Here is a 23,541-nt window from a genome sequence, read left to right as displayed (position 1 = left end):
TTTGTTTTTGTGAAAATAGTTCGTAAACAGAGTTGACCCTTTACATAATTGAATCGTAAAGTAACAGAATTGACTGGTGGACTGTCAGTTCTGTTACGTACTTATTACTCTACATTGGTAGAGAAACAGAATTGACAATTTTACATTTTTTTGCCAAAAACTCCACTTGCTATTATAAATGCTAAGACCACATGGCACTAATGAAATCATGATAAAAAGACCTTTAAATAACCCAATGTGTGATCAGTGATAAATTCTGTTTTCCTTTTTATATTGTGGTAACAGTTTTGACGTTACAATATAACGCTTGGTGTAAGAACTTTTTAGATTGAAATATTTTCTCAGAAAGAGCACACAGACTTTTCAGTGCTTCAGATCTCATCAGTGAGGGAAAGTGACATAATTTCCTGTATGTTACATAGCTGTGGGAGATAATTCCACTAATTTAAAAGCAAAGTATGGTACAGTAACAGAGTTAATGCAATGACACACATTTTTATAAGACAAAATTTATTTTTTAATTTACTTTAATGTTGTAGAATTAGGAAAATAACTATTTAGGGCTTTTATAAATAACATAAATGAAATGTTACCAAAAGAAAAGTAAAATAAAATATTTTGATTACACAATTAAACAAGATGGAACAAATACACTGACTAATTCAGACAACAAAATATCATGATTTTCAGTTATATAAGACACTTTTTACAGAAAATATTATATTGTTATGGCCTGTAACATCTTGTGATCCATGACAATGAGTAACAAATTATTAAAATATTTAAAAATATAACCATTTGAAAAAAGCAGAAATAATAATGACTTTGGACACCAAATGTACCTGCAATTATAGAATCACCCAGTACTTTAGTACTTGTTTGGGTAAAAGTGGGGTTTAGAAAACCCCTATTGACATGCAAATATGCAAATAAGAACACTGACCCAGGGTTTGGGAATGTACACTTTGAAACTTCAGCTTATCAATACCCAGGATTAAATGTTAACCTCGGGTAAATTATGAGCAGTGTGATATGTGAAAGATAACCCAGCATTTGCTTTGCCATGGAGTGACCCAGTATGAAATATTTCAAGTGTAAAAAGCAATAATATGTTCTTAACACGCTGAATGGTTCAGACATTGTCACAGAATTTACTTGTTATTGACCAGTGGACATGGAGAAGAGCTTTTGTCTGTGAACGCAACACTGCAGAACTCCAGTCGCCTGCCAGACAGATGACCTTTGGGGGTAATTTGGAGTTATGGCCTTCATTACTGCTCAGTGGACACTGATACAAGCCCCTAAAGCACAGAGTCAGCTTGGTAATAGATGTGTGTGTGTGTGTGTGTGTGTGTGTGTGTGTGTGTCTCTGCTGAGTCAACACCAATGATGCAGCTTTTTGTGCATGAAAAGGCAAAGACATCAAACTAATTTGCCAAAGGATTTACTAAACTGACCCATAAATCATAGGAATTGACATGTCAAAAATTCTACACTGGAAGAGTTGAGAAAAAGATGTGGTAATGGTATCATGCATCTGTAACAGGTATAGAAAGTATTATGTTCATATATATAGAATTACACAAAAAATGTTCAAATGTGTACCTGATAAGAACATGACCAGTTTAAGTTTATAGGACAACTAAACTACCAATTTAAACAAAAATTTACCGTCAACTACAGACGTTGCATCCATCGATTCCGCCATGTTTCTCATTGACACGCCCCCAACTCGGAAACTCGGGGCTTAAAGAAAAATTTTTTCAAGTTTCCCACTCGTAATAACGACTTTGTGGTGGCGTTCATGTGTGTTCAACTCGTAAATACGATCTATCCGACATGACTTGAATGCACCATGTCTCTGCATGGGAGAGGTGGGTTTCTAATGAGCTCTGATTGATCCAATTACATATTTTTCTTTTAAATTACGTTTGTACTTAAATCTGTCGTCTAAATCATATACAAGTATATTTTATTATTTTTGTATTTTTATCAAGTTTTGTCACTTTTCTGTCTGATGTGAACTGGAAGCACATGCTAATTACATTGCACTTTACATTCGTCTTACAGAAATGAAAAAGGGCTAATTCACACTGTATATACATACGCTTATGTCTTATCAGGTATGCTGCTTTGTTACTAATGTTGTTGCATAAAATAACACAACGCAGACTACACCGGTTACACATCCCTAGATTAAAATCACTTTTTGTAACAATATCTATAGAGTTACAGAAATACTTAACAATCAATTACCCCAAAATGCATTATTGCATTTAAATGCATGCATTTTATTTTCATTTTACTGATGCCGAAGTCGAGGCTTAAATCTACAATGGTAAATTTCTTCTGAAGTTGTTTAGTACATATTTATTGCCTCCAGTCAAAGAAGTGACGTGAACTGTTAAACCACACCACAACACCAGTCATATCTGCTTTAATTTAATAAATGCAAAGGAAAATAGCATCCAGAATGTGAAGCCACATACAGAAGCACTGTAGAGATAAGTCTTATCAACATGACATCTGACATTAAAGCTGGAGCACTCAAGGAACACAAGAGCTGAATAGAACAGGGTGTTTCAGATTCATGGCCAGTAGGAGAAGAAAAAAGATACTTTTTAATAACTTAATAAACATGCTCATATTTGCAAGTTTCCAAGGTCACCAAACAGAAGTATGTATGCATGTGTGTGTGTGTGTCCAAACACGTTTTTTGACTCTTTATCCTTAATTTATTATTTCTGTTTGTATTTGTGCAATATTATATTTCTAATTCTCCCAGAGAATTTTGGAGAAACACCTGAAACAAAGTTGATACATACATGAAATATGACAAAATAACGTTTGAAATCCAAAAATTAATCAAGTCTAATGTTAATGAAAGAGCAACTTTTCTCCCAGATCTAATATTTTGCTCTAGTTGTGTTCTGATTTATTTTGCTGCTGAAAAGGACCAGCATTTAAGGTATATGAAATCACTGCATTACTTGAGGAAAATCCATAAACCAAAAGCAACATTTTAATAAAACTGGTCCATTTCTACTCACCCAAACATCCAGAATAATAGATGCTTCAGCATGAGAAACTGCCCTGATTTACCCTGAGATGGAGCTCTGTGAATGGAGGTTGCCATTAAGCAGACTTAAAAAGAAAGAAAATCCATTAGCATCACTTGGAGAAAAGGACTGATCAATACGGAGAGAGAGGGTGAACAATGCCAGATGCTTATTGTATGTTTGGAGGGTGCAAGTGCTCTTACTTAGGGAACTACATCTGTGTGTTCATGGACGCTTTTAGTATAGACAGTAACAACAGAATAATACTGGACAGTATGTGTGTAGTTATTTGTTGCATTATGCTGAATGCATTTGACGATAGGACTGCTATAGTACATTCATGATAAATGCATTTCTGAGTTGAGCTTGTAACACTCCAAAGAGAGAGGAAAAATTGAAATCGCATCATATGACCCCTTTAAAACATTTTTTTAATGTGCAGTATAGAGAAAATTCTAATCTGTATACTTATATTTTATGTATTCACAAATGGTTATTTAAAGTTATTTTAAGTTGTAATAATATTTCACTATATTACTGTTCTACTGTATCTTTTGTCAAATAAATGCAGCTTTGGTAAACAGAGATGTTTTGATTGGATGCTGTGTTTGAATAATATAAATGCATCTTGATTGAAGTTTATTTTTTATAAAAAATTTTAAAGCATGATCCTCACTTAATTTTAGTAGCTACATTTATGATTAACTTCTGATTAAGTCTTAGATTTAACTGAGCAGAGATGCCACAGATTTCTGATTATATTTGACATTTTACACAAATATGTCAAAACTGTTTATTTCTCATTATCTTCAGACTGGTAACAACATCCTCTTTCGCCTCCAGCCATTCCTCTCACACACAAATGCACTAAATAAATCTAATACGCCTGCCACAACAATATTGTCACTTGCTTCCTATTGGTCACTGGTTAATTCATTTGAAATTGCAATCGCTTAAAGCATTCATTTACTTTTGTAAATAGTTTTCGTGCGCTTGTATAAGCTGCCTGCGAGAGGTAAAATGAATGCAGATGGGAAGCACTTGAGGCTGTAGGGATACTGGATTATTCTGCATTGCTATCAACTTCAGAGGGAGTGGAGCACGGTCAGTACTCGGGCGAGGGCTCCCTCTGCTGGCTTGGCGTTACAGGAATATTGCTCTCAATGAACATTTATTTTCCAGCAGTTGCACACAGAGTCATCTGACAGTGTTTCACAGAGGAACAAAAGTATTTGTTTACAGACTAAAAACTGCACCTCTTGCAATTCATTTTCAAGGATGACAGTTATGCAATAGCATGAAATGTAAACATGCATATTTTTCTCATCTCTTGTTCCCATTTGCTTTAATGGATTGCGTTTGTTTAAATGTCATTATGATGCATTTCTTTTGCAGCATCTGTCCTTGCTCTCAAATCAATAAGAAGAGTCAAAGGTAGTGTAAGTTAAAATAAAGTTAATGTTTCATTTCAAAACTTTGTCACCATTACAGTGTACCAATATATACATGTAGGTTACTTTGGTATAAACCTCGACTACAATCAATCAATCAAGGACCAGGACATGTTGCCACAGTAAATGGGGCAAGTTGTCACATAGATAAACATAATTTATGATGCACTAGGAACATGAACTCATAAAAGCATACAAATACTGTATGTGTCCAGCAAGGTTCACTAGAGCTTTCATTTGTATAAATATAGTAGCATTTGACAATTTGTATTTTTGTGCTCTTTAATCATTAAAAATTTTTTCCTCTGTGAAGATCCACTTCTCTTAATGCTTTTCCATTTTCCTCTTACGTTCTTTTGTTTGATGTGTCATCTGCTGACTGAACATAAATGCAAATGTTTCATGCACAAGGGTGCATAAAAACAGACAGATCAAAGCGATCTTTATTATGAAAGGTTCCCATCAGCCACTTTTAACCTGCCATTTACACGTTATTTAAAACATCCCCATCCTTTCATATGTCTGAATACATTTCTTTCTAGAAACCTTCCCAACCAGTAGCAATGACTGACAAGTTAAACACAAAGATTAAGAGGTTTTAGACTATAATATTGAAATTTTACACAAAACATTAGCATTGTGTATTATAGCAAGGTTTCCCTGCAGAGTTAAACTATTCTGTGCTTTGATTCTTCTCCTCAAAATGATATAGTTTAAAAAGCATTTTTTCCCCAATAAAATGGATCTCTTTATTTGGGGAATGTGTGAATCCACATTGAACCATATACTGTAAAAATGAGTAAATAAATACGTAAAATAAGGATTAATGGAGTATGTTAGACAAGAAAATACTATTCGAGTCTTTCTACTTCAAAATTTCACATGAAATTCAATGATAATTGCATTTCTTTGCAATTGTGAAATTTACTAGCAGTTTCTTACTAGCCATTTTCCAGTGTATGTAACAAAAACACTCTCAAAGAAAAATTAGCAATCATCTTTCAAAAGGCAGTGAGAGAAAAAACAGCTCAATACTTTTATTATTGCATTTTTTGACATTCATTTCCGCTTTGACCCACATCCTCCAACGAAGCCAGGAGATATTTTGGGGCAATAAATTGCAACCTGATGGGTTTTGAAGGAGGATGTTAATAAAAGTAAATATCAAGATTCTGTGCTCTGATAATGGTTTCCATAATCTCTTCTAGCCTTCTGTTCACCTAGCAAACACTGACTCAGAGGGAAGCAGCAAGGCACTGAACTTTAATTAAATATCCAACCTTAATCCTCATGGAGTTGAGATGCTATAAATAGCAGCGTTTCGAAACTGACGTCTTTTGCCGTCTTGCTCTTTTCGGTTATGCATAAGTCAGCAACATGGCAGTGGAGTTCCCGTTGCATTAAGTGGAAATCCCCATCGGCTTAAACACTTTTCCTGTGGCCCTCTAACATGCAAACGTCAGGATTTATAGAAGCTCAGATTTGTTATCTCTTCCGCTGTAATTGCAGTTGCAATTTGCAAAGAGGAGACGCGGTTTGTTTGGATAAGCAGAACGATCTACACCCTGGTCGGGGTCAGGAAATGTCCCGCTTCCCTCACATATGAAAACAATCAGCACGACCTGAACGTGAGTGTCACAGTTGTGGAACAAAAAAATGCCATATGCGATCGTCAAAACACATTCTGGCGCAGAAACAAATCATCACTTAGCATGCTGAGAGAAGACACAGACTTCAGAGAGAAAACAACTAATTAAAGCCACAAACCTCTGTGGGAAAGATGTCAGGGAACAATGTTTTAACTGGCTCCTGAATTATCCCCAGAGTTTGTATCAAATCTCCAATAATCCATTTAGCGCAGGCCAGTTATTGGTCTGGCTGCATGAGGAAACAAAGTTCAATTATCTCTGCTTGAACCATCCACTTTAATTTTTCCTTTTCTCTTTAAATTGCACACTTAAACACACTGAAAACCGAAATCCACTGCTGTCAATTGCAGATTACTGGTTAAAGAATGCAAAGAAAGTCAGCTAGCATCCACACCAACGCACAATATCGTTCAGCTGACGAAACGTCTTTCAGGAAGAAAAAAACTCCAGTAGACAAAAACTGCATAAAACAATTTTGAAACTTGTGAGTTGTGAAGAGTATGTGCTCTAGGATTTTTTATACAGTAGGCTAGGCCTATCCCTCAAAGCCTCGCCTGTTGAAAAAACCAGCATATGCTGGTTAGGTAAGCTATGTTTTGATGCTTGGATGCTGGTTTAAGCTGGTCCTTTGCTGGTTTATGCTGGTCCTTTGCCAGCACATGACCAGCATAAACCAGCAATGGACCAGTTTAAACCAGCAAAGGACCATCATAAACCAGCAAAGGACAAGCTTAAACCAGCAACGGACCAGTTTAAACCAGCAAAGGACCATCATAAACCAGCAAAGGACCAGCTTAAACCAGCATCCCAGCGTCAAAACATACCTAACCAGCATATGCTGTTTTTTTCAACAGGGTCGTTTTCACCTCGTTTTCAGTATGGCGTCTAACCTATGTTTTTATCGTTCATCAGCTGAAAAATCATTATAGCTGTGGACGCTATTCTTTTAAATTTAGAAAGATTTTTAAAACTACATCTTTACCATTAGTTATCGTAATTAGGTGTGTGGCGCTCAGTCCTGTTTTGGAGTCTGTTCATATAAAAAAAGGATTGACAGCAAAAGTATATAATCAGAGTGACTCCCTTTAATTTTCAAGATTCACAGCTGAGTTTTGAGAATGATTTTGGTTATGTGCTGTATGAACTGAACCCCAAATGGTAACTGGTTGTCAGTGTAATTGATGGGAATCATAGAAGCATGGTCTTTGCTGTCAATCACTGAAACTAGTGTCAATGTGTTGCTGTCAGTCAGGGTTTACAACCTCTCTTGCTTCATGGAAAAAGAAGAGCAAGACCTCAAAGGTTTTAAAAACATAGATTGCAAAAATAAAATCTTTAATTCCATAAAGTGATGATTCACCTAAAACTGAACTTCATTTCTGAAAAATAAAATGCCTCATGTCAATTAAAACCTGTAATGATTGTCCTTTTCCTGAAAAACACAACAATTAAAAAAAATGTCTCAGAGAGCTAATGTTCTTCCAAGAATAAATAAATACAAATAAATAAATAAATGGATTGAAAGGACAAAAATATCATACAGGTTTGGAATGACATGATGGCGACTAAATAATGACAACATTTTCATTTTTGGGTGAACTATTAGGCCTACTTTAACAATGCAATACTAAAAAAAGTATTTTTAGTAGTATTAGTGAAGGCAATCAGAACTTAGAAATTAGGAATAACTTTAGTTACCTGTCCATAAAGGCAGCATTCAGTCCACTTCTGTCTGATGTTTTATGTACCTGACAATTTAATAGTAAATGTGGTCGTCAATCCCAAACACTGATTATGAAAACATAGATGCTCCTCAGGAACCAAGAAACTCCTATAAGGCAAAAACTCAACACAAACCTTTATAACGAAAAATGAGACAGTCATCTTTAGTCACGATTACTACTCACTGAGTCCTACCACAGCCCGGCTGGAGTGTGTTTGTTATAATCACATGCAATACACACTATTCCACAAGCTCTGGTGCCTATGTGTCTGTTTATTCTACGCTTGCCTCTCTTGTGGTGGGGTCAGTAAATGTCACCATATTTTATTCATGTGTTATGAGAATATGAACTGACAGTGTATTCTCCTATTAGCTTGGATATTGTATTAATTAACTCAGACAGGTCGAGACTCATTCAAGTCTTCTCAGATGCACGACTGGATGCTGTGACTTCTGCAAGCTCCCGAGGTGCCAATTACAGGGTCATTTCAAACATAATTAAGAATAAATGAGTGGCGATTAGCTATTCAACAATGAAGTTAAATATCACTGCCTGTTTACTTCTGATATTCAAATCAAAGGTTGATGGATGTGAAAAATAAAACAGACTAATGCTTCATCTTAAAGAGTTCAAGATGGACTCTTCGCAAAGCTAGTAAGAAGTTTTGGTAACACTTTAGATTAGGGAAAACTCTTCATTATTAGCTAGTTGCTTATTAGCATGCATATTACTAGTATATTGGCTGTTTATTAGTACTTGTGAAGCACATATTAATGCTTTATTCTGCACGACCATATTCTACATCCCTACCCAATACCTAAACATAACTTCGACAACAACTATCAATAAGCAGAAAATTAGGAGTTTGAGGAAAAACGTTTAGTTAATAATGAATATGTGTTCCCCAATCTACTGTGTTACTGTTACTATACGCTGCCGGAAGGAATGAAGGAGCTGTGGATAAATGAAACTGTCTTTTATTCAATCCAACACACAGGGTAAAGCCACACTTGGAAGGGAAGGATGACACACGTACACAACTGGTAGACCCGACAAAGGAGGAAAGCACAGACAGGAACTTAAATACATAACTTAACGAGGCAATTGGGAGGAACACACGTGAACAGAATGACTAATTAAGAGACAACGAGGATAGGAACAGGAATGACCAAAAAGGGCACTTGAGGGAGAAACTGGGTTACGGGGAGCACATGGAGAGCAAAACACAACAAAGACAGTCCAATCCTGACAGTTACAAAAGTGTTTTAGTAAATTAAGTATATCGCTGCTTTCAGAATGACCACTGAAAAAGAATATGAAGCAACAGTCTCATTAAATATTTTGATTTACAGTCTTATAGAAAAACAAGAACATATCTAAAACAATAATAATAAGATAAAATATTAAAAATCAAAAATTGAATGTATATTACACAAAAATAAAGTCTGAATGAATGAATAACAAATAAATATAAAATGAAATATGACCAAACTTGAACTTATTCAAATAAATAGATAGTGTAAAATAGATAAAATAAACTTTAATGTTAAATAAATAAATAAATAAAAGAAAGAAGAAAAAAAAAATTGAATGGAAAGGCATAGAATAGAATAGAATAGAATAGAATAGAATGTTTTCTACTTAGACTAGGGAAAAATAAATAAAAAATATACAGAAAGTTGACATTATAAATTAGATGGTCTTGAGAGAATTGGACAATACATTTTTGAGTTCATATTTAAATTTTTGACTTGTAATGGTAGACTTTGGTAGGCAAATCTGAGAACAGACATTACAAATCTCTAGAGAAGACGTGAGATTATAGACCTTAATATACACATTTTTATTTCATGTAATCTCACAGAAACATCTCATCTGTAATTTTTCTTACCTACAGATGCCTGTATCTCGTTGTGGAGCTCAGAACACAAATTCTGTCTTGGGAATGTCAGGTTTTTCTCCAGTCTAAGTACAAACCAGTCAAATGCAAGGCCGATCAACTGATCAAACATCAAACCTGGGAGAGGCTTTCAGTGGATGTATAATGAGACCACAGGGATTTGCTTTGACTCATCAACATCTATCAAGTGTTTCACCAGTGAAGGATAAAGGTTTATCGTGATACACAACTTTAGACGGCTCGCTTTTGATTTCCAGCTTTAGAAGAAAGCGAGGCACATCTTTATCTTGGTCTGCATCTGCCTACTTGTTTTTGTCACGGTCGGGATGGAGAGATGAGGCGAGGACACAAAGATGCAGTAAATCGGCTCTTTATTAATAGTAAAAAATAAATAAAACTAACAAAAACCACCCCGAGGGGGGAAAAACAGGCAGGAAGGCCAGAACAGGGCACAGCATGGCAAGGCAAGGGAAAGCCAGGACAGGAACAGGTAGAGCAGGCCCAAACCAGGAACACACAGACACATCCGACCACATACGACAACGAAGAAGCACAGGACTGCAAACACAAGGAGAATAAATAGGGAGACAAACAAGGAGGGTAACGAGGGACACAGGTGGAGTAACTGAAACAATAATGAGATAAGAAGGGTGGGGTCAGACAATAGACTGGAGAGCACATGGCACCAACAAAAACAATGACAAGCCATGTGCTCACAAACAGACACAGGATTGCCCTCTGGTGGCCGTCCTGGGCACACCAGCTGAAGACATAACCCCTCCCTTAAGGAGCATATTCCAGACGCTCCAACAAAAGTCAAAGAAATCCCGGAGGGAGGGGGAATGGAGGTGGATCAGGGGGAGGGATGGCGGGCGTGTAGTGGAAGTGGGCCTGGACACAGAGGAGGCCAGGGCGGGGCCGGCAGGGCAGGGCAGGAGGCCAGGGCGGAGCATAAGCCCACCAGGGCGGGGCCGGAGGGACAAACCAGCGAGGCTCTGGCCAAATAGGAACCCCGGCGGACCACCAGGGCGGGACCAAAGGGACTGACCAATGAGGCTCTAGCTGAACAGCAACCCCGGCGGGTGACCAGGGCGGAGCTGGGAGCTTGGCAGGCAGCAAGGTGCGGATCTGCTGACCACCTCAGCGGAGTTGACAAGGTGGCTCAGGCAGGACTGCAATGAAGAGCACAGAGAGGTTATTAAGAGCCTTGATGGCCATAACAGGACCTGCAGACAGTTCAGCAACAGTCTCCTTGTCTGGGACAAGACAGACTGAGAGTTCAGGAGTGGGCGCCACCGCCCAGAGAGGAGCTGATGTGGATGCTGCCACCTCAGGAGGTTCTGCAGCAGAAGTTGCCACCTCGGGGGGAACTGGAGCAAGTTCAAGAGTGGACTGAGGGCTCCCAGACTGGAGTGAGCCTAGGAGTGAACTCAGACTTGAGTAGGCTCTGGAGTGGACTCTGGAGTGGACTCTGAGGGCTCCCGGACTGGAGAGGGCTCTGGAGTGGACTCTGAGGGCTCCTAGACTGGAGCAGACTCTGGAGTGGACTCTGAGGGCTTCCGGACTGGAGTGGACTCTGGAGTGGATTCTGAAGGCTCCTCGACTGGAGCCTACAGAATCACCGGACCAGGACCACCAGACACGAGACCACCAGAGTCAACAGTGGTCTCTGTGACAGTTTTATGGGTCCATGTGAAAGACGTGTTGAGTGTTTATCCAGTGGGAATATTAATCCTGTGGGGATGTTTAATGTAGATACATTCAGCCATTTTGTGAAATTTAAATGGCTGTTTTTGAATCATGAAAGAAACATGTTTGAGTGACAGCTCTAAATTGCCCAGTGATTAGTGCTGCGCTGTACTGGCTTCCTCAGATGCCCCCATGTAACTTATAAAGCTGCTTGTAAAAGCTTTTGACATTCAAAGTCGAAGTGGTTCAATTAATTTTAAAGAAAAGTTATTAGTCAGCCCATTAGGAGTGCTGCGATTGTTTAATTGCTGAAATGAAAGTGAATGGCTAGATTTAAAGAGTCTCACATTTTAGTTCACACAGGCAGTAATGTGTTAGATTTGAATTGTACTCTATGCAAGTACATTTGGAAATGTTTCAGAATTAATAATGCACCACTTTTTTAGTCCTGCCATACAGGGCACTAAATATAACCATTCTTTTGCAACAAGTTGACTACTGAGGTTTGTTTCCACCCTAAAAACATACTTGAAGTATGTACAGTACAACAGGATGCTTTGCAATGCATCATTAGTACTTGCTTGAAAGTACTTGCATGTAAGAACTTGCAAAGAGTTTCTGGCTTTACTCTCAAGTCTTGGCCTGACATTGCACACATGCTAGAAGACAGCTTGTGTAAATGTGCAGTGACTAAACTGGCTCTTTTTCCTCCTACTACTGAACAGTGCTGTATTGTGTAACAGATTTTGTGCGAGAACACTGGTCTAATTTTCACACAGTGCTGATACTGAGACAATAAACATGATGATTCTTAAAGAGCCTCTGAAATCAAGAGCAATTCGGAATTATGCTCATAAAGATATAATCTCATGCTGTTTTTTGATTTACATGCTGTAGAAATGAGCGAACATGAACATATAAAAAGTAATAATAGATGAGGTAAAATTAAATTTTAATTGAATAATACATGAATAAAAACAGGATGTATATTTAATAAAAAAAATAAACACAAAAATGTTTTCAGCCTTTAAAATCAAAAGTCAGAATTGTATTCATGAAGATACAATCTCATGCTGTATTTTAATTTACAGGCTACAAAAATGACCACTTATGAACATAAAAGGTAATAATAATATATGAGGTAAAATAAAGGTTTAATTAAAATAAATTAAAATTGTTTTTATTAAATAAATACATAATACATTTAAATAAATAAATACAAAAATGTTTTCAGCCTTTAAAATCAAGAGTATTCAGAATTATAAAGCTACAATCTTATGCTATATTTTGATTTCTTTTTTACATATGAACATATAAAAAGTAATAAAATATGGGGTTAAATAACAAAAATAATAATTTCCACATTAATATATTAGAATGTTTTTATTAAATAAAGAAATAGATTTGAATTTATATTAAATAATAAAAAACATTTCAATAAGAAAGAAAGAAAGAAAGAAAAATAAATTAAAAAAATGTTTCCTACTAGACTGGGGAAAAACCTGTCATTCCCAAAACAGAATTTAGATTCCACAACAGGACACGGAGATCTGTAGGAAAGAAATATGACAAAAAGATTACTTTAATATCTCAAATGCTTCTCCTAGACAGCAATGAGAATAAACTGAGAATTTTGCAGTTTTACTGTTTGACATTGTACCCATGGTAGTAGACAGGTTGTCTTTAAAATGTGCAATGTCTAAACTAGCTATTTTTTTCCTTTCTACAAGTCATAGTGGCATTATTCTTAATATTACAGCATAATTAATGTGCTCAATTACATATGTGATGGTGAGATGAAGGTGAAACTACACACCTGTCAAATCAATCCAGCCAGGTGCTTGTATTAGCTGATGTAGATGTCCTGCTCAAAAGACCAGCATCTGTTGTGTTTTTGGTGCTGGTCTACTTAAACGATGTTACGATGTAAGCTGTCTGGAGCTGATGAGCTTCAAGCAACTTTTTTTTGTAAAGTTGACAGTTTAACATTTCTTGGTATTCAATACTGCCATGGGCTGTATCTTTCAAACCTACTTTTAATTAAATCATGACTCACTAGCTGTCTTCCTTCAAGATGTGCCGTAGGAGGAATTCAGTACTAGAGCATGTGAAATTTTTATAAATACACACATACCACCTACTAAATAACAGTGTTGTATTGTGTAACAAATTTTCTGAGAACATTGCTAAACTGAGACTAAGTTTAAAAAAGGTGTGTGTATACAGTGGGTACGGAAAGTATTCAGACCCCCTTAAATTTTTCACTCTTTGTTATATTGCAGCCATTTGCTAAAATCATTTAAGTTAATTTTTTTCCTCATTAATGTACACACAGCACCCCATATTGACATAATGTATAATTTTATTATTGTTTATTTTTTAAATGATAATTTATAGGATTCAAAAAGTCAATCTAAAATGTTGCTTAGTGCATTTAAGGACATTGCTATGTTGTTGGGGCGTTGCTAGGGTGTTTTTAGGGGTGGCTGGTGGGTGGAATGACAAAAATGTTCAGCAAAATTTCCCCTTAGAAAAGCAATAGCATACCTCTCCTTCAAATGCTGGTTTGCTTGTAAATTGCTGGCTCACAAAACAGCAGAGCTCTCCCAAAACACCTGTATCACCTTCATTTCAACTTCTTGTTCTTTGTTCTTTCTTGGCATACTGGTAACTCCTTTTCTTCTTACCCATAATTCCATTTCCTGTCCTTATTCTCCACCCCTGACCCTCCAGACTGTAGAACATAAAATCAAGTGCCCCCTTCAACCTCACTTCCTGCCATTCATTGACATTTCCTCCAGGAAGCATCTGCTGGTCCGTCATGAAGCGGCCTGTTAGAAGGACAGAATAATACTGTGTTAGTCATGGGACATTCAACACCGCATTAGTCCCACGTGACCCCTTGAAAACACACACTGAGGTCAATCAACACGCATTCAAATCTGACAGTGTTAAGTGTGACATGTAAACAGAGGTATAGGACTACTGTAAAGCACATTCCCAAATGCAATGAGCGATGCTTCCGGGAATTTTTCCCCAGAGTTTGTTTTGTCAAAGAATCCTGTTACAGACACAATGAACAAGTCAAATAAATAGGAAAAGTCCTTGTCCAGTGTTACACATATCTTTATGAGGGAATGCTAGAATAGGCAGTTATGATGTTTCCAAGGTATTGAAACCTAAAACCCTCAAGGAGGTAATGGGTGTTGATCCATGCTTGGATTTAACAGATCCTGTGCCAAGGAACATAGGCTTTTCCCATCGGTTTGAGCTCATCTATCACTCTGCTGTGGGAGTCTGTGTATTATGCGAGTACTAGTTTCACCAACAACAGATTGTGTTCATAGTTGCGTTTGTTTTGCTTCAGCAGCACCACCACCCAAGAGGAAGTGAACGGCTGTATCAAGGCTGAACAGACTTCCTGTGCTTGTTGTCTTGGGAGGACCTCACAGGGGCAGCTAAGAAAGCAGACAGTTTCATTTAGTTCCAGTCAGCGTGCAGACATGGAGCTCTGGATGGGATTATATCTTGTGAGCTTCCTCAACATGGCACGTTGTTTGCTCGAATCATCCTACACTGTTCATTTGAACAAACTCTCATTCGAAAATGCTCAGAATTACTGCAAACCTGGAAGTTTCTTGACCAACATTCCAAATGAGAAGGAAATGGACAAGATTCTGAAAACAATCTGGGACATGAATAACCAAACCACCACGTCAGTTTGGATTGGACTGAAGAAGGATAAAGGCATTTGTGTTGAACAGCATTTGCCTCTTAAAGGATTCTACTGGACGGTGGACAACAGCACTCAATCTGATGTTAAAACCTGGAAAACCGAACCTTTCGGTACTTGCACATATCTTCTCTGTGGGCTGCTTTCAGTGGAATACAGTGACTCTGGTGCAAAAAGCAATGGGTTTGTGGATGCCACCTGCAAACAGGAACATCCTTTCATTTGCAAACGAAACGTCAAGCTGGTGTGTCCGCGACCAGAAATACTCGCCACACATGATATGATTGAGCAATCAAATGATCCGTACACACGTCAGATTGTTTGCCTTTCTGGTGCCAGGTTCAATTTGACATGCTCCAAAGATCTAGTCTGGACTCTAGTCGGTGACAAAAACGTGGATATATCGCAACTCTGCCTGGAGTGCAAAAAAGGCTACAGGAGGGATGCATCCGGAAACTGTGTGGATGTAAACGAATGTAAAGAATCCAAACCATGCGAGCAACGATGCCTGAACACAGAAGGCTCCTACAAATGTCTATGTTTGTACAATGACGATGGCATTTGTAATGGATCGGCAAAGCCGCCCACCACCAATCTGAAAAACAGTGAATATTCAAACATAAACAGGGGCAAGTCTGTGCTAACTCAACCTACGTCTCTGCCTGATGATGTCAGAATGAATGAGACAGTCGTGCCTATTGACGAGAGCTCTGGAGACATTTCAAATATCGTAGTACCTGTGATTATAGCTCTGCTGATTTTCATAGTGCTGCTGGTGATCGTGGCGGCCATCGTGAAAGGCTGCCTGAGGAAGAGATCCATTAAACCGGCCCGGAGGAAGGCGGAGGCTGTGGCTCTGAATGGATCCAGCTCCATGGAGAAGATGAATGAAAAAGAGGAAACCTAAGTGGGAGAGACTGTGCAAATGTAAAAGATAATTCAATGTGACACATGCAGACGACAGAGGGTGCTTACTGCAAGATATTCCTCTCTCAGAACATTTGGGTGTGAGGTCTGGAGTCATAAGAGTGCTGTGTAATTACTGCCTTTGAATTTCATTTGCCATTTTGTCTCACAGTTGAAACCAGGGTCTTTATTCCAATGTGGATTTGGAAATCCTATAGGTCACATCGACGGTAATTAGATTTATGAGAAGCCTTCTCTGTATTGGTTTACTCTTTCATAGCTTATATTTAAATGCACCTATGTGGAGATGTAAGAACTATAGAAGATATTGTGTTAATATTGCAATTGGATGTGTTTTCTAATTATACATTTCTATGTTTCACAACATGGAAGTTTTATACGTGTCTTTTTAACTGAAGAGTTATAGCCATAAATAAAGACGGATGTTTAAGCTGCTGTACGCGGCGGTCGTTTCTTTGAGTACCACGCGTAAATGTCTTTATTATCGATATATAACAAATATCGCTGAAATAGATGTCCCTTGAGATCATATTTGTTTTTGGGGCTGCTTGTAAACAGCATTTGACCACTGACGCGTGGCTTCGGTGTGAGTTTAGTCAGGTTATTATTGTGCACTTCCGTTTGGTGCCGCGAGAGGCGCTGAAATCGCTTACAGCAGCTTTACCCTCTCGCTCAGATTTTTTTGTTTATATGATTGCAGTATCACGCAGATGTATTTTTAAGTGATTTAAAATAGACTGTTTGTTCTTTTATTAATTTATAATAATATATTTTTCAAAACACGTTTAAAGAGAAAAATGTTGAGTGCACCTTTAATAAAGAAAATAGAGTAATTATGATTTATGTATATATTTCACCGTTCCTATCACTGGAAATATAGCCTAATTGAAATTAACCTGTGCCATGTAAAAAAAAAAAGTGCAGACTCGAACATTTGCTCAGTTTTTTTTTTTGTGGCAACGTAACACGTTTTAAAGAAATGTAACATTAAATGTTAAAGACTAACATCGACAGAATCGTGCTACTCAAAACTTCAAAGACTGCGGTGATGTTACATCTGCATAGCTACTGCACTGCGATTGGTCTTCTTTCTTGCATATATTTGCTAATTTAGATGTCATGACGATGCAAGGCGGTTCTGTTTTCATTTCTGTACACACTGAACCAAAACATAAAATCCAAAACCTGTAACACTGTTTCGTTCCTGCTTTGCAAGCACTGCAAGCTTCCTTAGGAAAATACAACTTTTACCACATAATACACTGAGAGTGAATGATTTCCCCAGGTTTTATTCCATTTCAAAATAAACAACTAAATATTTGGCTTTGGGTATTTCTTGTTTTTTTTTATCTGAACGTCACATTTTTCCCATATCGACACACTTTATAATAACTTTCATTAATAAGCCATTCAAAGCATTATATAATGTGCATAAAAAGTTCATGCACATTCATTTACAGGCAAAAATGCACATTAACTTCTGATTAAGCATTATATAAGCTAATAATGGCATTAACGAACGTTATTATGAAGTCTTACCAATACATTTCAACACAAAACACATACTGCAATGACAACAGATAACAAAAGTCTTTATGCTGTAATACCGAGTCCTACAGCGTTGTAGTTCTAGATGTGCAGGTGCCATTCCTGTACGTGCTGCCCGACTCCAGATTGTCCGGCTGAAAGTCATCCACACTGTATCCTCGACTCTTCAGAGCCGTGGCATAGTAATCTATGGGCTCCTCCGTGGCGTTATCCCACCAGCGGAGGCACAAAATCCTCTGGAAGGAGCGTCTGAAGTTGTCCGACAGGAATCCGTACAGGATGGGGTTGGCACAGCTGTTGGCATATCCCAAAATCACAGCCAGCTGACTGAGGGTGGCATTGTGCTGCTGGACGAATACGCTGACCAGCTGCACGATGTGAAAAGGCATCCAGCAGATCACAAACACCGTCACCACCATCATCACCATCAGCGTGATCTTCCTCTCGGACTTTTTGCGCTGCTGCCAGCCCGCTTTCAAGGCGACCACCCGCATCTTCACTATGATGAGGATGTAGCACATGCAGATGGCAATGACAGGGAAGAGAAAGCCCATCAGAAAGGCGTAGATCACAAATACAGCCATCCACTGACGCTCGGGCTCAGGCATCTGCATGTTGCAAGCCACTGATCCGTCAGAGTTGGGTGCAGTGGTGGAGAAGATGATGATGGGTAGGATGACCAGAATGGAGAACATCCAGACCCCCAAGTTGACCATTTTGGCGATGGTGGGTCTCCGGTACCGGGCTGCTTTGATGGGATGCACCACGGAGATGTAGCGATCGATACTCAACACAGTCAGACAATAGATGCTGGTGAACATGTTAATGGCATCAACACTTAAAACCAATCGACACAGGAGAGAACCAAAGGGCCAGTGGTGAAGTAAAGAAGAGGTGACAAGGAAAGGCACACTCAACATGAGCAACTCATCCGCGATCGCCAAGTTCAAAATGTAGATGTTCGTCGCAGTTTTCATCTTCGCATACCTGAAGATCACATAAATCACCATCGAGTTCCCACAGAGTCCCACCACACACACTACGGAATAGATGAAGGAGATGAAGATCGCGCTGCTGCCGTGAGAATCCCCGTTATGCGTCTCGTTGCTGGAGAAGTTTAACAGATAGAAACCATCCTCCAGGTTCTTGAAGGTGTCGTTGGGCAGCATTCCGACACTGTTTTGAGCCTTTCTGTGGATTTCAAGTGTATAAATACGCGCTCAGAAAATGCGCGCATAGATGTTGCGAGACTCCGGAAGGCGCATCCCGACGCTGCGGCGGTTTCAGCACCATGGACAGTTACTCCACATCCACATGCATCACATTCACAGACGTCACACGTGCAACGTGACGCCATCGGCTCCTAATGGGTTTGTGAGCGTGTCTGAGAAACAAAAATAGTTTCTTGACGACACCTAGACCTTCTTTTCAATGTCAGTATTAACTCAATATTATAAAAACAGACATTTTTAATATCAAACAAAGCAACACATACAAGGACTAGAAGTCCTTACATACATTTTGTATTTCTTGTTGCCTCCGGTAACTTAAAACAACACTCAGCTTGATTTGCTTTTACTCCTTTTTCTTGCTTTGGATTTTTGGATCTTCAAATGCGGAAAAAAGGAGAAAATAAAACTGACCTTTGCGTCTCTGGAGGAGATTTCATTACGGTCATGTCCTCGACGTTGTCACAGGACTGTTCTGGAAATAATTTTGTTTATGATTATATTTATTAGAAACACAACCCATGCCTTTGCAATGAGTTTCAAGCAGTCACACAGACTAGATGCTCTTTTTTAGGGCTAAAACAGGTAGTCTTAGTTTTCACACAGGTGAGTTTAAAATTAATAGCAATTTTTTATGCACTTTCCCTCTAAAATGGAATAAAACATGTTGTTCATCCTACGACAAAGAAAGGGCTTTTACAGAAGGTCCACGGAACAAATGAAAATCTCAGTATTTTGAATCTGGGGTCATTCGGTTGAACCCTGATATGGGCATCTTTTGTGACTGTTGCCATAGTCTTTATATAGTTTTCCTGTACTGCACAATGCCTTATAATAACAACAAAGCACCCGTGAGTGTGAAGAGAAAGCTTATCTGTGCTTATTTCTGGCACCACCTAGTGATGGATGCAAAGTTTAAGAAAATAATCCAGCTTCAGTTAAAACTAATGCTGTTTGAGGGACTATATAGTTTAGGCAAACATACCAGGTTTCTGATTCACCACATTTAGAAGCATCTCCGAATGTGTGTAAATACAATAAACAAATAAATAGATGAACAATTATACTTAAATGCACATGTAAATAGAGCCTGTTGCATCTAGTTCAGCTTTAACTGGGGAAAAGTAATATGCTAAATGCCCAATTAATTAATAAATACATACAGTACATAAAAACAATGAATAACAAATTATTGACTTGAGTCCTTGAAAAAGGTTTTTGCATTGCATTACACTATGCCTATTTGGTGAATGTAACTTTAAGAGGGATTGCAGTTTTTCAAATGTAATCAATAGGATTTTTTCCCCAAACATTTACATTTATTCATTTAGCAGATGCTTTTATCTAAAGTGACAACACAATTTGTCATCCATATGATTTGTACGAAAACATATAACACATTATGTCAGAGGAGACTGCAGGTGCTGAGTTTGGTGGATGTCGCTTGAAAGCGTTTGAAAAAAAAATGTAAGTCTCAGACTAAGGACATTTTCGGGGGAAACAGCTCTAATTAAAGTTTGAAGAATTTCAGTATGTTGTAACATGCCCACAATATTCTATTCATTTAACAAGACAGCTGGTAAGAACCGTTTCACACCTGAAATAATTTTACCCTCTTCGCTCCCAAGCTAATACACTCCATCTCAAAATGCTCACACCTTGAAAATAGGATATAAGAATAGCAAAAACCTGAAACACTTTTGTCAGAATTTGAGTGATACCTCATTTTTTCTCACAGATGGAGACTTGTGTTGTCCTTGAAATGTAATGAGCCCAGTCAGAGCACAACATGTGAGGAGCAGATGGCTGTCTTCACACTCTTCTTTCTGAGACTCTCTCTCTCTCTCTCTGAACTGGAGAAGAGCCAGATCATTCAGCAGGTGTTTCTCTCTTTCCATCTAGTTAAGAGTCTTTGCCCGGTGTCATATGAAGTGACCTGACTTCTTCAGGGCAAATATGATTTCAGACATCAGGTAGATACAGCTGTCTGGCTGTTAGGCTGCTTATTAAAAGACATTCATTATTTAGACATTTGATTTAATTTTAGTCAGCAAATTAATTGTTTCACAATTAAAACAGTTGGTAATTACCAAAATAATTACATCTAATGAACAAATATCTCATTCTGGTTAAAATCCGATCTAAACCCTAAGTATTAAACTTCTGCTATTGTGATATTTAATTGCTAAATGTACAGTCTGCACTAAAACTCTTGTGGAATAAAAAACATCTTTCTCCATTTATTATCATTCAAAAATGTAAACTGCAATTGCAAACAATTCATTATAATATAGTAGATGTTTCACCAGTGAATAAAACTGCCTGTCCATGAAGTGAAGGTGGCGGCATCCAGGTTGTGTACTTCTGAGCTGCATGAATCAGCCGACCATCTGCTATTGATGAATGAGAAACTGCAGGTACTTTAGACCTTCTTGGCTGACAGAAAAGAAAAAGCAAAGCAGCTCTTATGCAGGCTATTCTAAAGTTTAAGGTCATAGGATTTTTTTTTTTTAAGAAATCAATACTTTTTTCAGTAAGGACACATGATCAAAAAGTGACCCCAAAACATTCATCATGTTACAAAAGATTTTATTTCAAATAAATGCTGATTTTCAAAGAATACTAAAAAATAATCCTAAAAAATGTATGAATTTTTTTCACAAAAAAACTGGTAAGAAATATGTTTTGAGCAGGAAATCAGTATATTACAACGGCTTCTGAAGGATCATGTGACACAGAAGACTGGAGTAATGATGATGAAAATTCACCTTTGCATCACAGGAATACATTTCATTTTAAAATATATTAAAATAGAAAATAGTTTTTTAAAATGGTAACTGTACTTTGTATGTAATGAATGCAGACTTGGTATGCTAAAGAAACTTCTTTTAGAAACCCTAAAAAATCTTACCGACAACAAACCATGTTTTAATAAGCATGGCTTATTCACTCAAAATAAAATGTTATAAAATATGAATTAAATTGAAGAATATTTTTAATGCAGTGAAGCTTTTTCAACATAAAGATGATATACTTATTCTTCTTGAATTTAGCTACAAACTAATTTATTATTAAATTAATTTAATATATACAAAATAAAACAAAAATTAAAAAAATACATTTAAATAAATAAAAACTAATAAAAAACTACAATTAAAATTACTATATTATTTAACATTTGCTAATGATATTTGTCTGGTGTAGAATAAGAAATAAAGAATAAAAACGATGTTTTAATTTAGTAGAGTATTATAACGATGGAATCGTTATGATGGAACGATATATGATGGAATCATAATGACGGAAAAAACAATCAAATTAAATTGTCAATCTGGATCTTGGTTTTCCACACATTCAATCATTAAATGTAGTTTCAAACATTCTCACATTTAACAAATTTAAACTGAGTGCATGCAGCAAAATTGTTCAACAACTGTATTGCATTAGCTAATTATAATAATCTAAGAAGCAAAAATCTCATTTTGATCATTCTCCAACCCTGAGCAGCATCTCGAGTCCTGAAGCTCCACCGCCGTTCTGTAGTCGTCCAGCGCCTGCTCCTTCCATCCCAGATGAGCCCGAACATCAGCCCTCAGTTTATAGAGAAGAGCATCTCCAGGCTGCAGCATCAGAGCTTCAGGAAACACACACACGCACAGATATGTTAGAGCACACACACACACACACACACACACACACACACAGAGATATGTTAGAGCAACATGTCACTCTCACCTTCCCCAGCATTTATCAATCTGTCTCTTGTTTACACAGATAGGTGTAGCATTATTTGTGTTGTCTTCACCACAACAGCTTTGTTCACACTTCGTCTCTCAGCTCTGTTCTTCTCACAGAGAGACTGACGTTAATATTAGGCTAGCACACATCACCCAGTGCTTATTCGTGACTGAAACATCAGGCTGCGAGGATAGGATAGGAGGACATCTACTCTTTAGTTCACACAAGAGGGACAATTTGCGAGCAATTTGCCATCTGCATTTGCATAAATTACCACTGCTCGCCTGGTACCTTTACAGACGTTGTTTTGCTTCAAAGAGCTCGCACATGTAAAGGCCTTGATTTGAGTGAGATAATGTAGAAAAACTCATTTTTAGGGCTTATAGGATAAGTGTTCAATGTGTCTATTTACGGCTAACAAAATTAGATTGTTTGAAAGCGTACGCTGGAATAGCAAGTGATTACTCCATTCACGGAGAACATACTCATTAGATACCGAGGGCCATCTGTTTCCTAATATCCCACCTGTTTCAGCCGCAGGCGGAGGGGCTCTGAGAAACACAGTTTTTTTTATATCAGAAATGCTTGCACATCCTTGTGTTTGACTTCATAAATATGCAGCCTGCCAAGAGGAAATCTATAATTGGTTTACACTGTAACCATAGTAACCACCTGTCTCTAGTTGTAGAGCAGTAGTACATGGTTGCTGCATTTGTTTTCCTTCTGTGTCTTTTTTCTTTTTCCCAGGCAGTCATGTGGCCAAACCCATCATGCTCTTGTCCTCTTGTGTGTGAAAGTGTGTGCTGAAAGCATTCATCTGCCTCACACACACACACACACACACACACACACACACACACACACACACACACACACACACACACTAATAAAGTC

General features: G+C 37.8%; 3 protein-coding genes across 3 annotated transcripts in view; 1 reads left to right on the top strand and 2 right to left on the bottom strand.

The window, feature by feature from the left end:
* Positions 1-14,960: 14,960 nt before the first annotated feature.
* Positions 14,961-17,491, top strand: LOC107693183 (complement component C1q receptor-like). Its single transcript, XM_016492478.1, has one exon. It carries the CDS (start codon positions 14,976-14,978, stop codon positions 16,110-16,112), a length of 1,137 nt encoding a protein of 378 aa, XP_016347964.1. The 5' UTR covers positions 14,961-14,975; the 3' UTR covers positions 16,113-17,491.
* Positions 17,492-17,608: 117 nt separating this feature from the next.
* On the bottom strand, positions 17,609-18,957 carry LOC107693103 (somatostatin receptor type 1-like). The gene has a single exon (XM_016492349.1). The coding sequence runs from the start codon at positions 18,847-18,849 to the stop codon at positions 17,746-17,748; it is 1,104 nt and encodes a 367-aa protein (XP_016347835.1). The 5' UTR covers positions 18,850-18,957; the 3' UTR covers positions 17,609-17,745.
* A 3,302-nt stretch (positions 18,958-22,259) lies between these two features.
* LOC107693075 (uncharacterized) overlaps positions 22,260-23,541 on the bottom strand; it is a 29,812-nt gene continuing 28,530 nt past the window's right edge. Inside the window, exon 31 of the mRNA XM_016492320.1 lies at positions 22,260-22,543. Within this exon, the coding sequence (XP_016347806.1) occupies positions 22,371-22,543 (173 nt within the window). The 3' untranslated portion in view covers positions 22,260-22,370. The remainder of the gene's footprint in view (positions 22,544-23,541) is intronic.

The sequence above is a fragment of the Sinocyclocheilus anshuiensis genome, unplaced genomic scaffold (assembly GCF_001515605.1).
Source record: "Sinocyclocheilus anshuiensis isolate Anshui unplaced genomic scaffold, SAMN03320099.WGS_v1.1 scaffold222, whole genome shotgun sequence".
Classification (NCBI taxonomy): Eukaryota; Metazoa; Chordata; class Actinopteri; order Cypriniformes; family Cyprinidae; genus Sinocyclocheilus; species Sinocyclocheilus anshuiensis.
This window is presented reverse-complemented; position numbering and strand designations above follow the sequence as displayed.

What these genes read in the sequence shown, in the direction of transcription:
- LOC107693183 (XM_016492478.1), top strand. Translation starts at nt 14,976, where the DNA reads ATGGAGCTCTGGATGGGATTATATCTTGTGAGCTTCCTCAACATGGCA.
- LOC107693103 (XM_016492349.1), bottom strand. Translation starts at nt 18,849, where the DNA reads ATGCTGCCCAACGACACCTTCAAGAACCTGGAGGATGGTTTCTATCTG.